Source organism: Chrysochloris asiatica, unplaced genomic scaffold (genome assembly GCF_000296735.1).
Source record: "Chrysochloris asiatica unplaced genomic scaffold, ChrAsi1.0 scaffold00122, whole genome shotgun sequence".
In the NCBI taxonomy this organism is placed as follows: domain Eukaryota; kingdom Metazoa; phylum Chordata; class Mammalia; order Afrosoricida; family Chrysochloridae; genus Chrysochloris; species Chrysochloris asiatica.
In genome coordinates, this window is record NW_006408640.1 from 1,653,926 (window position 1) to 1,676,287 (window position 22,362).

Genomic DNA, 22,362 nt, shown 5'->3' on the forward strand with positions numbered 1-22,362 from the left:
ACCCTCCGAGTGTGGGGATGGGGTGCCCACTAGCTCAGGCACCCCTATAGTCACCAGAATGGAGGTGCGCAGACAGCAAGGGACCAATGAAGATACCAAAAGAAAAGAATGTCCACACCTTTATCTCAGTAGTTCTGCCAGGCGTCTGTGGCAACTCAGATCCTTCACCCACGTGGTCTCACCCAAGATGGCGGCTCCTGGCGCAGCCTAGCAGCCCGGACTAGAAAGCAATAGATTTCTTGCTTCTGCCACAGATTCCCCCAGCTGTGAGCCTTCCAACCTTCTAAGCATTCCTTTATATGTGGTTCAGAGTTCTGGGACCAGCCGCTGAGCCTGCTTGGTCAGGTATTCTGTGTTGTTGTTGGCGGAGCTCTTTGCTATACGTACACCCAATCCGCCATCTTGTTTGTTGTCCCAGACATATATTGTTGATTCATATAGCAACAGGTGCCTGTGTCTCTGGGGTATGTGAACAGGATGAAATGGGGGAGGAGGAAGAATCTTGTTCACTATTAACTTTAAATAAGTATACAGTCATCAAAAGTAATGTAATAGGCGATGTCTAGAAAAGATTGTTAACCCCATAGTACTCAGTCAATGAGGAACCAGTGGAGGGACCTTCTCAGAATAGGATAAAAATTCTTGGCAAGCTGGCCAGGTGGAGCATCTGCCTGTGTCGCCTGGCTAGGATACCCAATTTGCAAAATTGAATAAAGAAAACCTCAGTCATGCTAAAATGAGTATAGACTGGATTTCTTGAGTGTTTGTCAGTAACCACTCATGATAACTCAGTGACCTTATAACCAAGAGGAACCAAGGCAGTATCTGGGGTATTGACAATGTTTCTCACAAGACCTCCAACCTCTCCATAGGAGAAAGATAGACAGGAAGTGTTAAGTGACTCCATGACTTTTAACAACAACAACAACAAAAGTGTTAAAGAGGAGGGATGTCACTTTGAGGACTAAGGTACACCTGATCCAAACTACAGTACTGGTATTTTCAACTGCCTCTTATACATGTGGAAGTTGAAAAATGAATAAGGAAGAACATAGAAAAATTGATGTATTTCAATTATGGTGTTGGTGAAGAACACTGAAAGTACCAATGACTTCCAGAAGAATAAATACGGTCTTGGAAGAAGTATATCCAGAATCTCTTTAGAAAGGAGTATGGTTAAGACTTAGTTTCTCATGCTTTGCACATGTTCTAAGGAGCAACCATTCTCTGGAGAATGATATCATGCTTGGGTAAGTGGAGAGTCATTGAAAAAGAGGAAGATGCCCAGTGTGATGGACTGACACAGTGGCAACAACAATGGACTGAAAACAACAGCAATTGTGAGGATGGCACAGGACAAAGCAGTGCTTCATTCTGTTGGGCACAGGATTGCTATGAGTTAGAACTGCCTTGATGGCACCTAACAAAAATAAGAACACAACTGAGCACCTTTTGGATTATGAAAATCACACGTTAAAAGAACATTAAAAAAAAAAGAACATTTAATACCATGGAAAAGTACACAACTTACTTGAGTAAAGCAAGTTATAAGCTAGCATGCATATTTTAATTAAAAGTTTGGGTTTTGTTTTTTGTTTTGTTTTTTTAGTATATATGCTTATAGGAAAAGTACTGAAACAAATATACCAAAATATTAACAGTATTAATTTAATTTTAGAATTACAAAAAAAATCTGTATTTTATGTGTTTTAGTTATCTAGTGCTGCTATAACAGAAATACAACAAGTGAGTGGCTCTAACAAACAAATTAATTTTCTCCTAGATGTCCCTATAAAACAGAGTAGAACTGCACCATCTAGTTTCCAAGGAGTCCTGGTGTGGAGCTGTGGGCTAATGCCCACAGACTGCAAAGTCGTTTGAACTGCAAGGTCAGTGGTTCAAGCTCACCAGCTGTTTCTTGGAAACCCTATACAGGGTCGCTATGGGTCAGAATCGACTCAATGGCACTTAACAACAACAATCTTTACAGAAGCTGATTGCCACATCTTTCTACTATGGAGATTGGCTAGTTGGTTTGAAACTCTGACCTTGAGTTTAACAGCCAAGTGCTTAACCACTACATCACCAGGGCTCCTTTGTCACCATTTATTGTTGTTGTTGTTAAGTGCCATCGAGTTGGTTCCAGCTAGCAGTGACCCTGTGTAGATCTTCCAAGGGGCAGCTGGTGGGTTTGAATTACCGATCTTGTGGTTTGAAGTCCAGTGCTGATCCAACAGCGCCAAGAAGTCTGAACTCAGGGTGTCAGCTCTGGAGGTGCTTTCTCTCTCTGTTGGCTCTGGGAGAAGGCCCTCTCTTTTCAGTGTCTTTTTCTTGGTTCCTTGGTGACTTCATGTGGGTTAGCATCTGTCTCCCCCATCTCTGCTTTCTTGCTGCTGGCTTAATATGGCCTTTTATATCTCAAAGGAGATTGATTTAAGACACACTCTAAACTAATACTGCCTCATTAGCATAACAAATAAAATCCATTCCAAATGGGATTATAATCACAAACATAGGGGTTAGGATTCATATAAAATCAACAGATGAATCTGACCTAAAATAAAAGTGGTTAAATTAATTCTAAAAGCTCAGGGTTAATCTTTCACCAACACTATTATTAAGGTGTTTTTAATGAGGCTAAAACTATAAATCTGTAATCAAATTTCATCAAAGTGTTTGTATTAGATCTCTTAGAGTGAGATAATGTTTAGCAATTGGTTCCGGACAGTTGTTCTGAAAAAGGCATGCCCTGCCCGCTAAAATTAGCAACATTAGTTATTCTGTCTTTTAACCAGTTGTGTCCAGTTGCATTAATGTAACCAATAATGTTAAAGGTCACATTTAGATTTGTTCTGCCTCTGACTGACCTCAGTCACTACAACCAATTTGAATAATTTGTTTGTAGTTTCTCATGTTGTTGTTAAGTGCCATCAAGTTGGTTAGGACTCCTAGTGACTCTGCATAGGGTTTCCGGGGAGCAGCTGATGGGTTTGAACACCAGGAGTCCATAATTATGTGTGATTTATACCCCTGCACGGAATTTGTGAAGTTTAGATCCTGAGGTTTTCATGCTTTCCATATGAATGTATTGACTTCAATAAATCACTTTACTTCCCTTTAACAGAATTAGCGACTTTTTTTCTCTACAACTGGATTTAAAACACAATATATAACACTACATTTCCAAATTGTCACCAACAAACACATATTATACACATGATAAAAAAACAATGAAATGTTCCTAAAAGTAAAGAGAATTCTCACAAGAGGACCAAATTTAATACTAATAAGAAGGTAACTTCATTGACTATTTTAAGTGTAACCACATGAATATGTGACCAGAATTTCTCAACTTTAATCAAGTTGTGACAAATGCTCCAGTTATTCCAAATCAGATTTTGAGATTAATAATAATTTACTGAAAGTATGCTTTAGGAAATAGCTATTATTTTAAAGATGTAAACTCCAAATTTTAAAAGACTAAGATGAAATGCTCTACCATTACCAAGTTATTAGGGAAAACCTTGTAAGAAATTTTGTTTATTGCATTCTTGTGAGAACTTTCTACAACCTGATAAACAACCTACTTTCTAATGACTTACTGTATAAGACTATAGCAATGAAACTTTTAAGCTGGGAAAGGGGTTATCTCTAAATGTATATATTAGATTACACATAATTGTGGTTTTAAGTTTGTGATCATTCCATTAAAAATTTTGTTGTTGTTGTTAAGTGCCGTCGAGTCGTTTCCGACCCACAGCGACCCTGTACAGGGTTTCCGAGGCTGTAAATCTTTACGGGAGCAGAATGCCTCATCTTTCTCCCGCGGAACAGCTGGTAGTTTTGAACTGCTGGCCTTAAGGTTCGCAGCCCGATTGATTCGTAACCACTACGCTTCCAGAGCTCCTTCCATTAAAAATAAATGTGATAAATTACTAAACTATCAGAACTGTTCTTATCAGTAACATAGATCAGCAAACTATGCCTCATAAATCAAACTGACTCACTGTCTTTTTTTAGAGCTCATGAGCTAATATTAGTTTTCACATTTTAAAATAGTTAGAAAAAAATCAAAAGAAAAATAATATTTCATGACACATGATAATAGTACGAAATTAAAATTTCAGGGTCCATAAATAATATTTTGTTTGACCATGGAGATAAGACATTCTTTACATATTGTCCATGGCTGCTCTCATATTATGATAGTGTTTTGAAGAAAATAACAACAAAGACTATAAGACTCATGTACCCTAAAACTTGCTCTTTACAGATATTATTGTTGTTGTTAAGTGTCATCAAGTTGATTCTTTCTCATTGAGACTCTGTATAGAATTTCTAAAGAACAGCTGTTGGGTCTGAACAACTGATCTTGCAGTTAGCAGTCCAGTGCTTATCATACAGTACCACATAAGAATACCTGTCAAATTGATGTTGTTGTTATTCAATGCCATGTTGCTGTTGCCATCAAGTTAAGTGCTTTGGAGTCGTCAGTTCCAATTCATAATTAATTTCCAATTAATGGCTGATGGGTTTGAACCACCAATCTTGTGATTAACAGTTCAGTGCTTATCCTACAGTGCCATGTCCTGCCATATTGTTGTTGTTAAGTACCTTCCAGTCATTTCTGACTCATAGTGACCCTGTTCAGGGTTTCTAAGGAGTGACGGGAAGGTTTGAACTGCTGAGCTTGTGGTTAGCAGTCCAGTGTTTATCCTATAGCGTCACACCAGGCACCATGTTGTTGTTAAATGCCACATAACGACCTGTAAATAGTTTCCAAGGAGCGGCTAGTGGGTTTGAACTGCCAATCTTGGGTTAGCAGTCCAGTGCTTATCCTATAGTGTCATCATAGATGCCATGTTGTTGTTGTTGTTGTTAAGTGTTATGGCGTTGGTTTTGATTCATAATAGCACTATATATGAATATGTTGTTGTTGTTGTTAAGTGCCATCGAGTCGGGTCCGACCCATAGCGACCCTGTACAGGGTTTCCGAGGGTGTAAATCTTTACGGGAGTAGAATATAGTGCTTTTAAATATTTTGTGGGAACAGAAAGCCTCATCTTTCCTATGGAACCACCGCACTGGCTCTGAATATTCTTTGTATTCCCGGTCTCAGGCTCTAGATGGCACAAAAGATCCTTAAACTAGTACAAAGACAGGGAAGGGAGACTAGGTGGGACTATGCTATAAAGGATATTTGTGTTTTCAATTAAGTCATCCCTTAAAAGTCACTCTTTCAACAGTACAAAACATTTTTTCAATGTGTTCAATAAACCAAGAATTAAATGTCTAAACAAAACAAAAGGACTCATTTAGTCTAGAAGTAATGTCTGCACTAATTTAAGCATTTTCTTACTCCCACCTAAAATAAGTATGTACCATTAATGAAGCCCCTTAAGTGTGAATGTAACTAAATAGCATTCTTTTATTTTTACATTGAATTACACTACTTAAGTTTCCAGGGTCATACAATTGACAGAGCTAACTAGATTTGTATTTAGGTAGATTTTGTGTGTGTGTGTGTACTTTTATTTTAACTAAATTCAAGGGTTTTAGTAAATACAGTCCTGGTGTGGCACTGTGGGTTAATGCTCTGGACTGCAAGGTTGGTTTGAACAGCAAGGTCAGTGGCTCAAGCTCACCAGTCCCTCTACTGAAACTCTATACAGGGATGCTATGAGTTAGAACAGACTAGATGACACTTAACAACAACAACAACAGGACTTTAATGGAGTACTGGTGTGGCATTGTGGGTTAATGCACTGGACTGCAAGGGTAGGTTGAGCTGCAAGTTCAATGGTTCAAATTCATCAGCCAATCCTAGGAAATTCTATACAGGGTCACTATGGGTCGGAACCAACTCAAAGGCAGTAACAACAGAAACAAGGACTTTAATGACCACCTTTTATTGTTGTTTTGCTTAGTACAGACACAACCACAAACTAGTTTTTATTGTGTCTAAATTTTACACATGAATCAATAAAAACAATAGTCCATATACCTACTCCTTCCACTGACTGTCAACTAAAAACCACATTGTTGTTGTTGTTGTTAGGTGCCATCGGTTCAGTACCAATTCTTAGTGACCTTATGCTCAACAGAATGAAACACTGCCCAATCCTGGGCCAACCTCACTATCGCTGCCACACTTGAGCCCATTGATACTGCCACTTTGCCAATCCATGTCACTGGAAGTCTTCCTCTTTTTCTCTGACCCTCCACCTTATCAAACATATCCTTCTCTAGCAACTGATCCCTCCTGACAATATGTCTGAAGTATGAGAGATGAAGTTTGGCCACCTTGGCCTCCAAGGAGCACTCTGGCTGCACTTCTTCCAAAACAGATCTATTGGTTCTTTTGGCAGCCCATGGCACTTTCAATATTCTCCTCCAATACCATAACTCAAAAGCATCAATTCTTCTACGATCTTCCTATTCACTGTCCAGCTTTCGCATGCCTATCAGGTTATTGAAAATACCATGGCTTGGGTCAGGTGCACCTTAGTCCTCAAGCTGACATCTTTGCTCTTCAACACTTTAAAAAAGTCTTGTGCAGCAGATTTGCCTAATGCAATATGTCGTTTGATTTCTTCACTACTGCTTCCATGAGTGTTGAAAAACCACATTAGAATCTCTTAAAAGAAGGGTGAAAATTTATATTATCAGAATGGTAGTATTATTCATGTTCTATTTAAAATACAGATGCCTCATTTCTGAGCAAGAAGAAAAAAATGGCCTATACCATGTGTCTGGAGCCCTGATGGCACTGTAGGAAAAGCAATGGACAGTTCAAATCCACTGTTGGCCTCTCCCATAAAGATCTACAGCCTCTAAAACCCTCTACAGACAGGGTCACTATGAATTGGAATCCTCTCAATGGCAGTGAGTCTCATGTTATATCACTACCCAGGGGCACATCAGAGAGAATAATTCAGACAGTCTTCACCTCCAACTCACAGCCTTTCCCATCATTCCTGCCCTTCTTTCTTTTCTATGTAGCATGCGATTCTGAATGTGTCAAAGAGAAGTTTAAACAGGACAATGATAAGCCTATATGATTACCTAGTATACATTACTATTAACATTTTATCATATTTTCTTTATCTTTCATCTATGTACCTATCTATCTATTTAATGTTTGTTTCTAAAACATTTCAGAGTTGCGGATATCATGATACTTTGCCCCTAAATAATTTACTGTATTTCTTTAAATTAATGAAAATTTCCCGTATAACACACTACCGCCACACACCTAAGAAACCAGCAATAATTCCACACTATCAGCTAATATCTGAACACCTCTATTCAAGATGGCGGCTCGGGTAGATATGCAGTGAGAAACTCCGTCACCAGCAACACAGAATACCAGGCCAAGCAGGCTCAGGGGATGGTGCTAGAACTCTGAACCACATATAAAGGAATATTTAGAAGACTGGAAGGCTTACAGCTAGGGGAATTTGTAGGAGAATCAAGGAATCCACTGCTTTCTAATTCAAGACACTCAGTTATTCCCGGAGCCACCATCTTAGGAGAGAACAAGTGAGGAAAGGATCAGAACAGCCACGAACGCCTGATAGAACCAAGGAGGTACTGGTGTGGACATTCATTTTTTTTGCTATCTGTCCATTGTTCATTGGTCTCTCGCTGACTGCACACCTCCATTCTGGTAACTAGAGGGGATACCTGAGCAAATGGATATCCCACCCCCACCCCAGAAGGGTTCTACTACGCATGCACACAGATCTCCTCGAAATTTAAAGTGACAGTTTTGACATAAAACCAAACGGTCACTACTCATCTGTCTTTCCTACTGTGGTGGCTTGTGAGTTGCTGTGATTCTGAGGGCTATGCCACCGGGATTTTAAATAACCAGCAGGGTCACCCATGGTGGACAGGTTTCAGATGAGCTTCCAGACAAAGACAGACTAGGAAGAAAGAGTGATGAACTACTTCCGAATCTTTAGTCACTTAAAAGCTTATGAATAGCAGAGAAACACTGTCAGATACAGTGCTGGAAAATGAGCCCCTCAGGTTGGAAGGCACTCAAAATACAACTGGAGAAAAGCTACACCCTCAAAGTAGAGATGACCATGATTATGTGAATGGAGTTAAGCTTGTGGGAGAAAAGCCCACAGAACCTTCATCTGCTGATGGGGCACAACTAAAAATGAAGAGAAACAGCTGTAAACATCCATTGAAAATCGGAACATGGAATGTACGAAATAAGAATCTGGGAATATTGAAAGTTGTCAAAACTGAAATAGAAGGCATAAACATCGATATCTTAGGCATTAGTGAGGTGAAATGGACTGGTATTGGCCATTTTGAATCTGACAACCACATGGTTTACTATACCGGGAATGACAAATTGAAAAGGAATCGTGTTTCATTCATCATCAAAAAGAACATATCCAGATCAGTCATGAGCTACAACACTGTATGTGATAGGATAATATCCATGCACCTACAGGGAAGCTCAGTTAATACCACTACTATTCAAATTTATGCACCAACCACTAAAACCAGTGAGGATGAAATAGAAAAATTCTACCAACTTCTTCAATCTGAAACTGATCAAACATACAATCAGGATGTATTGGTAATTACTGGTGACTGGAATGCAAAGGTTGGGAGCAAAGAGGAAGGATCAGTAGTTGGAAAATATGGCTTGGTGATAGAAATGATGCTAGAAAATGCATAATAGAATTCTGCAAAATCAATGATTTATTCATTTCAAATACCTTTTTTAGACAACATAAGAGAAGACTATACACATGGATCTCACCAGATGGAAAAAATTAGAAATCAAATTGATTACATCTGCAGAAAGAGATGATGGAAAAGCTCCGTATCATCAGTCAAAACAATTGGTCAGGGGTAGACTGTGGAACAGACCATCATGCATATTCAAACTGAAGCTGAAGAAAATGAAAACAAGCCCACGAGAGCCAAAATATGACCTTGAATATATCCCACCTGAATTTAGAGATCATCTGAAGAACAGATTTGATACATTAAACAGTAAAGACCGAAGACCAGAAGAGTTGTAGGATGACATCAAGAACATCATACGTGAAGACAGCAAAAAGTCATTAAGAAGACAAGAAAGAAGGAAAGGGTCAAAATGGATGTCAGAAGAGACACTGAAATATGCTCTCCAACGTAGAGATGCTAAAGCAAATGGAAGAAATGAAGAGGTACAAGACCTGAACAGAAAATTTCAAAGATCAGTCGAGAAGATAAAGCCAAATATTATAATAAAATGTGCAAAGATCTGGAATCAGAAAACCAACATGGAAGAACACACTCAACATTTCTCAAGCTGTGGGAACTGAAGTAAAAATTCAAGCCTCGACTTTCATCATTGAAAGATTCTCTGGGCAAATTATTGAATGATGCAGAAAGCATCAAGAGATGATGTAAGGAATACACAGAGTCACTGTACCAAAATGAAATGGTTAATTTTCAACCATTTCAAGAGGTACCATATGAACAAGAGCCAATGATACTAAAGGAGAAAGTCCAAGGTGCATTGAAGGAATTGGCAAAGAACAAGGCACCAGGAATTGATGGAATACAAATTGAAATCTTTCAAGAAAGTGAGGCAGCACAGGAGGCACTCACTCATCTCTGCCAAGAAATTTGGAAGACAGCTATCTGGCCAGCTGATTGGAAGAGATCCATATTTGTGTCCATTCCAAAGAAAGGTGACCCAACGGAATGCAGAAATCATTGGACAATTTCTTTGATATCTCAAGCGAGTTAAGTTTTGCTAAAGGTAATACAGAAATGGCTACAATCATACATTGACAGAGAATTTCCAGAGGTTAAAGCCGGATTCAGAAGAGGCCGTGGAACAAGAGATATCATTGCTGATGTCTGATGGATCTTGACTGAAAGCAGAGAATATCAGAAAGATGTTTACCTGTGCTTTATTGACTATGCAAAGGCTTTCGATTGTATGCATCATGACAGCTATGGACAACATTGCGAAGTATGAGTATTCCAGAACACTTAATCGTACTCATGAGGAATCTGTACCTGGACCAACCAAGAAGCAGTTGTTCAAACAGAACATGGGAACACCGAATTGTGTGCGACAAGGTTGTATTCTTTCACCATACTTATTCAACCTGTATACTGAGCAAACAGTACGAGAAGCTGGGTTCTATGAAGAAAAATGTGGCATCAGGATTGGAGGAAGACTCATTAACAACCTGCGATATGCAGATGATACAACCATGCTTGCTGAAAGTGAAGAGGACTTAAAACATTTACTGATGAAGATTAAACAACAAGAACAAAAACATCAGCTAATATCCAATCAATACTCAATTTCCTACATTTATAGAGACATGTTTTATATTGGTCTATTACATTTCTTTAGTTCTCCTTTAAACCACAACAGTTCCTGTATCTCTACTCTAACCCCAACCCCATAGACACTGTTTTTCATGACAATGATTCTTGAGGAGAACAGATCAACCATCTTGTAGATTCCACTTTCTGGATTTCTCAGGAGCTATTTGAACTTAAAAAAATAGTTTTTAATATCTATGTGTTCTGTAAATTGGATGTAGGTCTCAAGGCTTACAAAATAATGCTCTGTATCTCATAGTGTATTACATCAAGAGGAATGCAACATTAAGTTATTCCATTTTCAGTAAGGTTAATTTTTTTTTTTTTTTTTAGTAAGGTTAATTTTGATTACTTGATTTAGGTATTGAGGATCATTGTATGATTATCCACTGAAATTAGCAAATAATCAGTGAGGCTGTAGTTTATCAGTTTGCAAACATCTGTACCCAAAGAACCCTTTTAAAGCAGTGGTTTGAAGTTGGTTTCAAGCATTTCATTAAGGATTGGAAAATGGGAATTTTATAATTATTTTAACTAGACTATTTCCCATAAAGGAGAATTTTTCTCATCAACTGAGATTCCTAGAGTTCCTAAAAAAAAAAATCAGTAAATGATTAATTTTGCCACTTTAAATCCTATTTGCACAGTTGCTGTTGTTGTAAGTGCTGTCAGGTTGGTTTTGATTCATAGCGACTTTATATAGGGTTTCTGAAGAACAGCTGGTGAGCTTGAACTGCAGACCTTGCCATTCAAATGGCCCTTCAGTCTTGTGCATTTACCCGCAGTGCCACACCAGTACTCCATTTGCACAATAAAGATTTACTATATTAGTCATTCACAATCAAGGCAAATTGTTAGATATTTTCCCTTCCACAAACTCACTCACTATATACTCAGTATTTTCACTTAAATTTTTTTTTAACAATTAAGTAGTTTTAATTATTTTTGATGTTCAATTTGTCTGGTATTCAAAAGACCCATGAGAATTCCTTTTAATTTCATCTGTCTGACCTGCCCTTCTTAGTCACTAATGCACAATTGACTTCCTGAACCTCTTTCAATAGTGAGTTCTACTTGCTCCAAATGTCAATTCTCTTCCTTCTCTGAATCTAGCAGTATTGCATCTGAGGAGACTTCTACTTTATCTTTGCTAAAGTAGACCTCTACTTATCTTGATGGATAAGTAATGAACACATCACTTATCCATCAAGAAGAATCCGTGCAAATTCACAATCCCAAGTCAAGTCATAAAGGGCAGTAGGGAGACTCTTGCTGAAATGGTCTAAACATTTCTCTTACCTTGCATAGTAGTCATTGGGTGGAACTGCTTCTTGAAAGAATTGGAATTGGTATAAGTAAAGCCCAATCAAATGTCCAGCAGTGAAAATAGCCAGTAGAACACACAGACAGCTGAAGAGCAATGGGTCAAAAGTCCGGCACCAAGACCACCAGGTGCATAGACCCAAAAACACAAAGAAATACACAGATGAGGTCAAAGATGGCAGCATCATACCTGAAAAAGAAGAAATGAAATCATGAAAACCTGGATAGAATCGAAAAATCATTTAGCATTCAGTAAAGGTTAACTGGTGTGGTGCTATGGGCTAACATGTCAGACTGCAAAGTCATTTGAACTGCAAGGTTGGTGGTTCAAGCTCAACAGCCACTCTTTGGAAACCCTATACAGGCTCGCTATGGGTCAAATCAACTCGATAGCATTTAAGAACAACAATGTTTAACTAAATGGAAGTCATGTGTGAATTTCTACATATAGTGTTAATATGGATCAAGAATTATAAGTATTTAGTACTGGTAGCGTAGTGGTTATGAATTGGGCTTCGAACCTTGGGGACAGCAGTTCAAAACTACCAGCTGTTCCATGGGAGAAAGATAAGGCTTTCTGCTCCTATAAAGATTTACAGCCTTGGAAACCCTGTACAGGGTCAATATGAATTGGAACCGACTCCACGGCACATAACAACAACAACAATTGATATATACTGGTGTGGCACTATAAGATAAGCACTGGGTTGTGAACTACAAGGTCAGTGACTCAAATCTGCTAGCTGCTCCTCAGAAACCCTGTACAGGGTCCTATGAGTTGCACTTGTTCCTGTTGTTGTCAGGTGCCATCAAGTCAGAAACAAACAATAACAACTGTGGCACTGTGGGTTAATAAGCTGCACTGCAAAGACAGTTTGAACTTCAAGGTAGGTGGTTCAAGCTCACCAGCTCTTCCTTAGAAACCCTATACAAGGTAGCTATGGGTCAGAACCAACTTTATAGCACTTAACAACAACCCCTAGGTCAGTCAATTGAATCCATCAGCTGCTTCACAGGAGTAAGATGAGGTCTTCTGCTCCCATAAAGATTTACAGCCTCAGTAACCATACAAAGGATCACTATATGTTGGAATTGACTCCATAGCACATAACCACCATTGAGATACATAAGGAACCTTGGTAGCATAGTGGTTTATGAGTTGGGCTGCTAAACTCAAGGAAAGTAGTTCAATCTACCAGCTGCTTCATAGGAGAAAGATGAGGTTTTCTGTGATACCATGGCACACAAACACCATCACCACCATTGGTATACACATGGTCACTAAGAGTGGGAACTGACCTGATGGCACTTTAAAGCAACTTTGATATATCCAGAATAAGTGCTATTTTTATTGTGAAAAAGTTACACATGAAGTACTAATTTTTCAAACGTAGTGAAAGAACAGATGAAGTTCACTTTCTTCAAACACTAGTGGTATTTGAACAATATAAACAGTCACTTTTCACTCCAGTAGAACTGAATATATTTACTTGCCTATTTCAGTCTTTCTCCTTTTTCTTCTTCTGAAAATTTCTCAGGAATACATCTGTCTTCAAAGTTTCCCCGACACCACTTTCTTTATGGTGATCTATTTTGGGGGGTAACTAAGACTCCTGGTATGGTGTTGTAGGATTAGTACTGGATCACAAACTAGAATGTCACTATTTCAAATCTACCAGCTACTTCTCGGAAACTCTATACAGGGTCACTATGAGTCAGAACTGACTCGACAGCACTTAGCAACAACAACAAGATTCATAATATTATTACATTTTGTAAAGGATCACTATTCTATTAGTGACCAGCTGATGGTTGGTCTTTAGAACTTTTGCTTGGTTGGTTTCCTGAGAGTAAACGGCAGAGTATGGAATTGAAACATCCTCAGTTGCCGACCAAAGAAAAGATTCAAAAGTCAACCATCATCTGGAAAACTGATGCTTACAGTTTTCTGGGATTCTCAAGGGCCAGTATTAGAACACTATCAGGAAAAAGGTTCCACAATCAACAGTGCTCATTACAGTAAGATGCTCACTGAAGAACTGAAATTTAAACTTGGGATTAAATGCAGAGAACTGCATCCAAGGGCCTTGTGATCTTGCACAACAATGCCCAAACTGTTGACATTCTGTTGACAGTCTGCCAAAACTTCCTTTTGCAGTGTTAAAACATCCTCTCTATAGTCCTGATCTTGCACCACCTGACTTTCACCTGCTTGGTCCCCTGAAAGCAGCCCTTGGAGGATGAAAATTTACCTCTGATTAATAAGTGAAGACAGTGGTTCATTTGTGGCCCAAAGCAAAGCCTAAACCATTTTTTAATGTGAAAATATGAAAAATTGTTGACAGATGGATAAAGTGTATTGAAAAGCAAGGAGATTATGTCAAAAAATGATGTATTTGTCTTTTCTAAAAGCTGATTAAAATAAATTCTACAGCCACAGTGTGGATACTTTTTAATTCACCCTCTTATTATTATGTAATATTGGAATTTATTCAATGGCAACAGGTTTGGTTTGGTTATGTCAGTTAAAGTTGCAAAAGAGCACTGTCCAACCTGACAAAATTTGGTTTTCTTATCACCAAAAGGATAATGTAAAATGTGGTGGCTCCTTTACAAGTTTGTGAAGCAATCTTATTGGCATTTTCAAGTGATTTCTCAGGAAAATATTGGGTCAAAGTTTTTGAGAATTTATATTTCCTTTTTTTTCCCCTACTAAAAACTAGTTAAATATTTTATTTTGTGAAATTTCAGCTAAGCAGCTTTCATGAATCTCTACTATGCTTCACAAGTAGCTCAGCAGCCCAGTGAAAAGTGCAGTGGAAGCAGGAGGTAGAAGATCAAGATAACAGGTTATGGAATACACACTGTCCCCAGCCAAAATTTAGAGGAAGTTAATGTCTGTGTTAGAAGATTACAATCTGATTTTGGAAGAAAAACATTATATCCTGGAGAGTTAAAATAAGATGGACTCAATGTAAACATGTGCCTTTAGAATGCACATGTGGAGGTCATGATCTGTCCCCTCAAATTGCTAAACAGTAGAGATTACTCTTCAGAGGACCCAAGGAAGCAGAACTGTTGCTATTCTAGACTAAAAATAGAAAGTGAAGTCACTATGATATGGAGAAATACTGCTTCACAGAGGTTAACCCAGAAATTAATTGGAACTTAATCCAACAGCATTGTAGGAGGTTGTAGAAAACAATATACACTTGTCTGGGGATATTCATCAGCTACACGATCAATTTTATGATATAAGTAATTCTCAAAGTGAACACTGCGTGGCTACCCGTTTGCTACCCATGCTACCTTGAGGTTAGCAGCCTAACTTACCATAGCTGTCTGTTTGTCTGTCTGTCTGTCTGTCTGTCTGTCTGTCTGTCTCTCTCTCTTTCTCTCTCTCTCTCTCTCTCTCTATATATATATATATATATATATATATTTTTTTTTTTTTTAGTGGTTTGTAAATGAGAACAATTTCACAAGAGCTCAGTTACTATTCTGTGCCATATAATAGAATTGACTACATTTTAATTTTCTCTTCAACCCTAGTTTTTCTTATTTGCCATAGTGCAACATGTGTCTCTACTCTGCTCACCCTGGTACCAGGAACACTCACCTGATGAACCAAGTAGAATTGTCACCACAACTTTCCCAGCAGTGGTTATCATGTTGCCAATAAACTCCTTCAGCTTAGAAGCTAGAGAGGCAAGTCTGCGGAACAATTTTAATTTTGTGCTTTCTTCCAACTCGCCTTCAACACCATCTCCTCCATCTAAGTCTTCTTCATAAATCAACGCCTCCTCTGAATCCATTTTCTCTCCTCCAGTCTAAATAAACAAAAACAGAAAACACTTCAATCCAGAGCCCTGTCTTTCTTTCAGACAGATTCCATGGTTAATAATATATGGGTTAGTCAATGAGATGGATTTTTTACAACTAAGTTGAGAAAATGCACAGATGACCATTTAAGTCTTTGCAGGGTTTGGATAGTGTCAGTTTAAGTTCCCAGAACTCTTAAGTAAACAGAAAAAACAACATCCCTAATGACATGTCATCAACTACAAGTTCTCATTTTTTTAAAGGAAGAAGAAGAAACTGTTTGAAATTTCTATTAACCGTCCTGGCTTTGATCATTTTGGTTTTGGGTCTTCAAATTTGCAGTTTCTCACCAAGGTGTTAGAAGGTTTTGATGAAATTATTCAATGCTTTAAGCAAAAAAGTGGACACAATCAGTGCTCAGGAAATTCCTTTTCTTTCTGAAGTTTATCTTTGTTCACTATTTTAGTATTTCCTGACTGTGAGAGGATAAGAGTTCTTGGGCCACTTAGCTAAATGGCCACTTCCTATGTTATCCTGTTCAAGAACAATCTTATGGTTAAATCCTGGGTAATGGAAGTCTTATTACTTTAATTATAAATTTAGGTAAGAAACGCATGCCAAAGCATGTGTTTTTAAAGGATCCATAGATATAGATCATCACTTAAATACAAAAGGAGTCTGATTAAAATGCAAGTGGCATTTTTTAATTGTTTTTTTGGCATGTTCCTCAGGCCGAAAGATTTCACAGCTTCAACCTGATTGTAAAGACTGAGCTGCAGAGCTCAGAGGATCTTTAAGTTCCTCTCACACATTTATTTACAATGTAAACAGCAGGGCCTGGCCTCTCCAATTTCCCACTTTAAAGTTATTCTATTATTACCTTGGTATTAGCTATTTGCATCACATTCACAGATATGGTGTAAACCTTTACTATTCCCAAGTTCACTGGAGGGAGGTGGAAAAAATGTGGCTTGAAGGGCCTTGAGGACTTGGAGTCTTCTGTTTCCCTGAGGACTTTTGTTGGCTATAGCACCCTTCACCCCCACACATATATAATTATTTAATTCCAAGTCAAGGGGCACTGTTGCTTGTGGTGCAATGGGTTTCTCTTATAGGGCCTTTCTGCCCCTGGATTTGTAATTCTTCCAAATAGCTGATCACAAGTTACAATCTTGTGAAGTGATTGGTCTACTTAGTATCACGTAAGTGGATTGCAGGGATTAGGTAGTTTACTAGCGATATAAGACCAAAACCAAACTCATTGCCACTGCATAGATTCCAACTCATAACAACACTACAGGACAAGGTAGAACTGCTCCTTAGAAGCCAAGATAGTGAAACTTAATTTCTCATACTTCAGACATATTATTAGGAGGGAACAGTTCCTGGAGAAGGACATCAGTGGATGTCAGAAAAAAGAAGAAGACCCCCAACTAGATGTATGAGCACAGTGGCAGCAGCAGTGGGCTTAAGCTTAACAGTGATTGTAGGATGATGCAGAATCAGGCAGTGTTTTGTTCTTTGTGCATAAGATTGCTATGAGTCAAAACCAATTTGACAGTAACTAACAACAACAACAATGTTAGCACCCAGTCTACAGATGTTTGGTACACCTCATAATCAACAAGAGCCTGGAGCAGAGCACATCCATTAGACCTAGAAACTATGCTAAAAACCTCCAGGTCTTCCTTCCTTCCTTCCTTCCTTCCTTCCTTCCTTCCTTCCTTCCTTCCTTCCTTCCTTCCTTCCTTCCTCCCTCCCTCCCTCCCTCCCTCCCTTCTTTTCTTCTTTCTTGTACCTAGTGTGGTGCTGTGGGCTAATGCTCTAGACTGCAAAGTCCGTTTGAACTACAAATAGGTTTCAACCCATAACAACCCTGTATATGGCTTCTGAGGAGCAGTTGATGACCTGTATACACAGTCGTTATGGGTTGAAACCTACTCAACGGCACTTTAACAACAACAAGTAACAACAAGACTGAGATATAAGATGAGTGTGTCTGGAGTGCACTGAATTACTTCATATGGCTCTTCTACTCATAGTCTTTGTAACTCTGACCAAACAACATTTTTGCCCTGAAGTGGCTGGATCAAAAAGTGGGGAAGATGCTGATATGATTCAGTTGTGAGGACTGTTAACACGGCTATTTGTGATTGGTCAATTTTGCCATCCTGCTGTAAAAATGCATTAAATCTGTCCTTAAGATGATCTTTAAATTCAGGGATATGTTCAAGGTCATATTTGGCTCATGTGGACTTGTTTTAACTTTCTTTAGCTTCAGCCTGAACTTACATATGAGCAATTGATGGTCTGTTCCACAGTTGGCCCTTGAGTTGGCCCTTGTTCCACAGTTGCCCTTGTTTTGGCTGAAGATACTGAGCTTTTCCTGGGTCTCTTCCCACAGATGCAGTCATTACAATTTCTGTGGATTCCATTTGGTGAAGTCCATAAGTCTTTTGGAGTCCTGGTGTGGCACTGTGGGTTAATGTGCCAGACTGCAAACCCATTTGAACTGCAAGGTCAGTGGTTCAAATTCACCAGCTGCTCCTTGGAAACCCTATATAAGGTTGCTATGGGTTGGAATCGACTTGACAGCACTTCACAACACCAACAACATATGTCTTTTATGCTGTTTTAAAAAGGTATTTGCAATGAAGAAGTCATTGGTCTTGCAAAATTCTATCATGCAATCTCCAGTTTCGTTTCTATCACCAAGGTCATTTTTTCCAACTACTGATCCTCTTTTTTTCCCCCAACATTTGCATTCCAATCATCAGCAATTATCAATACATCTTGATTGCATGTTTGATCAATTTTAGATGGAAGAAGTTGGTAGAATTCTTCAATTTCGTTATCATCATCTTTAGTGACTGGTGCATAAATTTGAGTAAGTGGTATTAACTGGTCCTTGTAATTGTATGGATATTATCCTATCACAGACAGTATTGTATCTCAAGATAGATCTTGAAATGTTCTTTTTGAGATGAACATGACATCATTCTCTTGAATTTGTTATTCCTGGCATAGTAAACCCTGACTGACAGATTAAAACTGGCCAGTTTCCTTTCCATTGCAGCTCTAGGACATCATTGCTTATGTGTTTCATTTAGTTTTTGACAACTTCCAATTTTCTTAGATTCATACTTCATAATTCTATGTTTCAATTATTAACAGATACTTACAGTTGTTGTTGTTAAGTACCGTCGAGTTGGTTCTGACCCATGCTACCCTGAACAGGGTTTCTGAGTCTGTAAATCTTTATGGGAGCAGAAAGCCTCGTCTTTCTCCCACAGAGCAGCTGGTAGTTTCAAACTGCTGACCTTGCGGTTCTCAACCCAATTCGTAACCACTACGCTACCAGATGCTTATGGTAGTCTCTCCTTATTTTGAGGTGTTTCCCATCAGCAAATGAAAGTTCCTGAGGCTTTACTACATTCGTGTCTTCACAGCCAACTCTACTTTGAGGAGGCAGCTATTTCCTAGTCATATTTTGAATGGCTTCCAACTTGAGGGGCTTATCTTTTGGTACTATATCTGACAATATATCTCTGCTATTCATAAAGTTTTTAGTAGCTAAACATTCAGAAGCAGTCTATCCTTCTTCCTAGCCTATCTTAGTATGGAAGCTCAGCTCAAACCTGTCTACCATGGTTGATTCTGCTGGTACTTAGGCCATAGCTTCCAGTATCACAGCAACATGCAAACCACCACCTAATAAGTCCTATAACTGGAAGTCTAGTGCCTGACTTCTGTGTGGCTACTACACATTTAACCCAGCTAAGTAGAGAGGGCTGTGGGAGGATTGTTTAGTGTACATTCTTTGTGGTATACTTGAGAGAATTTGTCTATAGCCATCCAGTGATCACAGAAACATGTTTTGTTTGGAACAAACACATGCATGTATGTATGGGAACCCTAGTATCAATACATTTTGATGTACCCTTGTACATGTTTGTGTGTGTTGCACATATAATCATATATATAATACAACATTAACATAATACAGTCACATTCACCCCCCAGACATAATAACCAAACACTCTGCAGCATTGTTTTACTAGGTTTGAAGGCTTAGGATCATAGTCTCATTGAACATCTCAGTTGGCACTACATAGTGTTTAAGTTACATTCTACACTGTAGTATAGTAAGTAGCATCTGGAATCTTAAAAGTTTTCAAGTAGCTATTCTAAGCTACAACTATTGATCTCTACACTTATCTGGAGCCAAACAGAAAGAAGGAAAACAACAACTTAAAGAAAAATAAAAACTACAGAACTAATTGCTTATTCATATCACGGGCTCATCTATTTTCACATCAGAAGAACTAGATGATTGTCTAGTGACCCTTCTGACCAGGGACATAATAGATATTCCCAGATAGTATGAAAGAAAACTATAAAACAAACCTTAATTCTTATTTTTTAAAAAAGCCAGTCTCACTAGATCAGTAGAGACTAGAGGAAGCCCTGAGTCTATAACTTTGAAACTTCCTTTAAACTTTGAACTGAAATTACTCCAGAATGTCACCTTTCAGCTAAGTTAAAAATTTACTCATAAAACACACACTATCATCTATGAGTCCTGTGTTCCTTGAGAGAGAAAAAAAATCTATATGAGACCAAACATTTACCAAAAATCTATATGAGTCAACATTTATCATAAAGCACAGATATGAAGGTTGGGACAGGGGTACCGGGAGAGGGCAGGGAATCTGGATTCACTGAAGCAGAACAACTAGACAACAATATGAAGAGTGCTTATATAATGTGGAAAATGTAACCAATGTTACTGAACAATATGTATGAAATTGTCAAATGGAAACTTAATTTGCTGTGTACATTTCAAAAAAACTCAGTGAAACAAGAAAAAAAAAGTTCCTATATTTTTGTCTGTGTGGGAATGGAGCACTTCAGTCAACATTTCTGAGATGCTTGTTGGAGTTGTGAAGTAAGATGCTGGGATAGACTTCTAGAGTGCTGTGCAGAGACCGTGATGGCTGCTGTGCTTTGGCAGCTCACTAGTATATGGGTGGTATTGAGTCAGGGATCTGGATGAAGTTACTTGGAGTGATCACAGCCTCCCATGCCCTGCGACAACCTGGTACCACCTCATTCTTCCAACCTCACACACATACCTCCTTGCCTGAAAATATCACATGTCAGAATCTAACTCAAGAGAACCTAGAACAGTAGGTGTTTTTTGCTCTCCTCGGAACACGCTGTTCTTACTATGTAGAATATCCTTCCTTTAATCTGAAGGTCTGGCTAATATACCATGTCATTTTTCCAGCTTCCACTATTTGCCCCTCCAAGAATTCCTGTCAGAATAAGTTATACTGTGACACCCACATCCCAAGCACATACTAATATCCTGCTCATTCAGCACCTGTTACTTATAGTCTTTCTTGCAACAGGTGAGCCACACATTAAACATTTTTCTTGAGGCAGGAAGTTTTGTCAAAACCTTCCATCACTGTAGTTGAAAAGATACAAAGAGAGAACACAGCCAAGGCTGCCTGGGTCAACGTTAGAAGCACACTTAAAACTTTTTAAAAATGACTTGTTATTCAATTATAGAATTGCTACGGATGTAGATTAAATCAAATAGAAACCTCTGGTCAAGAAGCTTTTGTGAGGTTATAAAAATGCATTTCCCTGACCTCTATTAGGCAAGCCAGGGGCCTTTGTGATTTTTTTATAAACATACTCCTGTAGTTTCAACATTTTTGTACAATAATCCCTGGGGCCCTCTTTTGGAAATGTTTTTTAAAACTTCCAGACTGAGGGAGAGAGAGGTTAGATTCTGAGCTCCTCCTGTCTTGACATGGCCAAAACAGTCAGGAGTCATGTGGAGGCTACTGATTAATATGCAGGTTTCTCCTGCACAACTGTCTGAAGTTCTGGATAAGAACTGACTCTACAGCATATATTTACTAACAAGCAGCTTGCTTGCTAGAGTCGAAATCAGCTCCCATATTAATTGTGTTCTTAACTGAAAACAGAACAACTCACTGCTGGATTCTACCTCATAATGATCCTATAGAACAGATTCTTAGGGAATCCATGACTGTAAATCTTTATGGGGAACAGACAGCCTCATCTTTCTCCCATGGAGTGGCTTGTGGGCTTGAACTGTCAACCTTGCAGTTAGCAGTTCAGTGGTTAACCCACTGTGCTATCACAGTTCCTGAAGACAGAGTAGCTATAAATAAAGACTTAAGTCCCATGATTTCTGAGCCAGTTTGGGAATCATGGAAAAGGTGAGCCCTTTACAGTTTCAAAAATAAAATACAATATATAATGACTAGTCATGTAAAAAATCTAAAACTCATTTTAAGAAATGGAACTCCTTTACCTCACTTTCTTTAAAATTTACTGGTTTCACAAAACTTCTATAGAAGAATCATGATCAAAAAAGGAGAAGATGCAAAAGTATAAAATTTCAATTATCATGAAATCCAGGCTTTCGAGAAACCTGGAGGCTGGATGAATACCTGAAACTACTGCCATGAGATAACCTCTAAACCTTAAACAAAAAATATTCACTGAAGTCCTTCTCAAATCAAACAGCAGTTTCGTTTAGTGAAAAATGTTTACTTTGAGCATTGTGATCTTTTCAGATTTACATGTAAGAGAACAAACTGATAAGAGCAACTTGACAGATTAGATAGGAACCTTAGTGAGGAATAACTTTTTGTTAATAGGGGAGAAGCAACTCAGAAAAGGAGAATGAGGATGGTTGCATAACTCAAAGAACATAATCAACATCACTGGCGTGTACATGCAGAACTGTCAAATCTGTGCATGTTGTGCTGTATGTATTCTTTTTTTTTTTTTTTTTAATTTAAGGTTTTT

General features: G+C 38.4%; 1 protein-coding gene across 1 annotated transcript in view; it reads right to left on the reverse strand.

The window, feature by feature from the left end:
- PIEZO2 (piezo-type mechanosensitive ion channel component 2) overlaps nucleotides 1-22,362 on the reverse strand; it is an 861,527-nt gene that overhangs the window by 288,893 nt on the left and 550,272 nt on the right. Inside the window, exons 6-7 of the mRNA XM_006868690.1 lie at nucleotides 15,305-15,515; nucleotides 11,662-11,875 (exon numbers count right to left, since the gene is read on the reverse strand). Of these exons, the coding sequence (XP_006868752.1) occupies nucleotides 11,662-11,875; nucleotides 15,305-15,515 (425 nt within the window). The remainder of the gene's footprint in view (nucleotides 1-11,661; nucleotides 11,876-15,304; nucleotides 15,516-22,362) is intronic.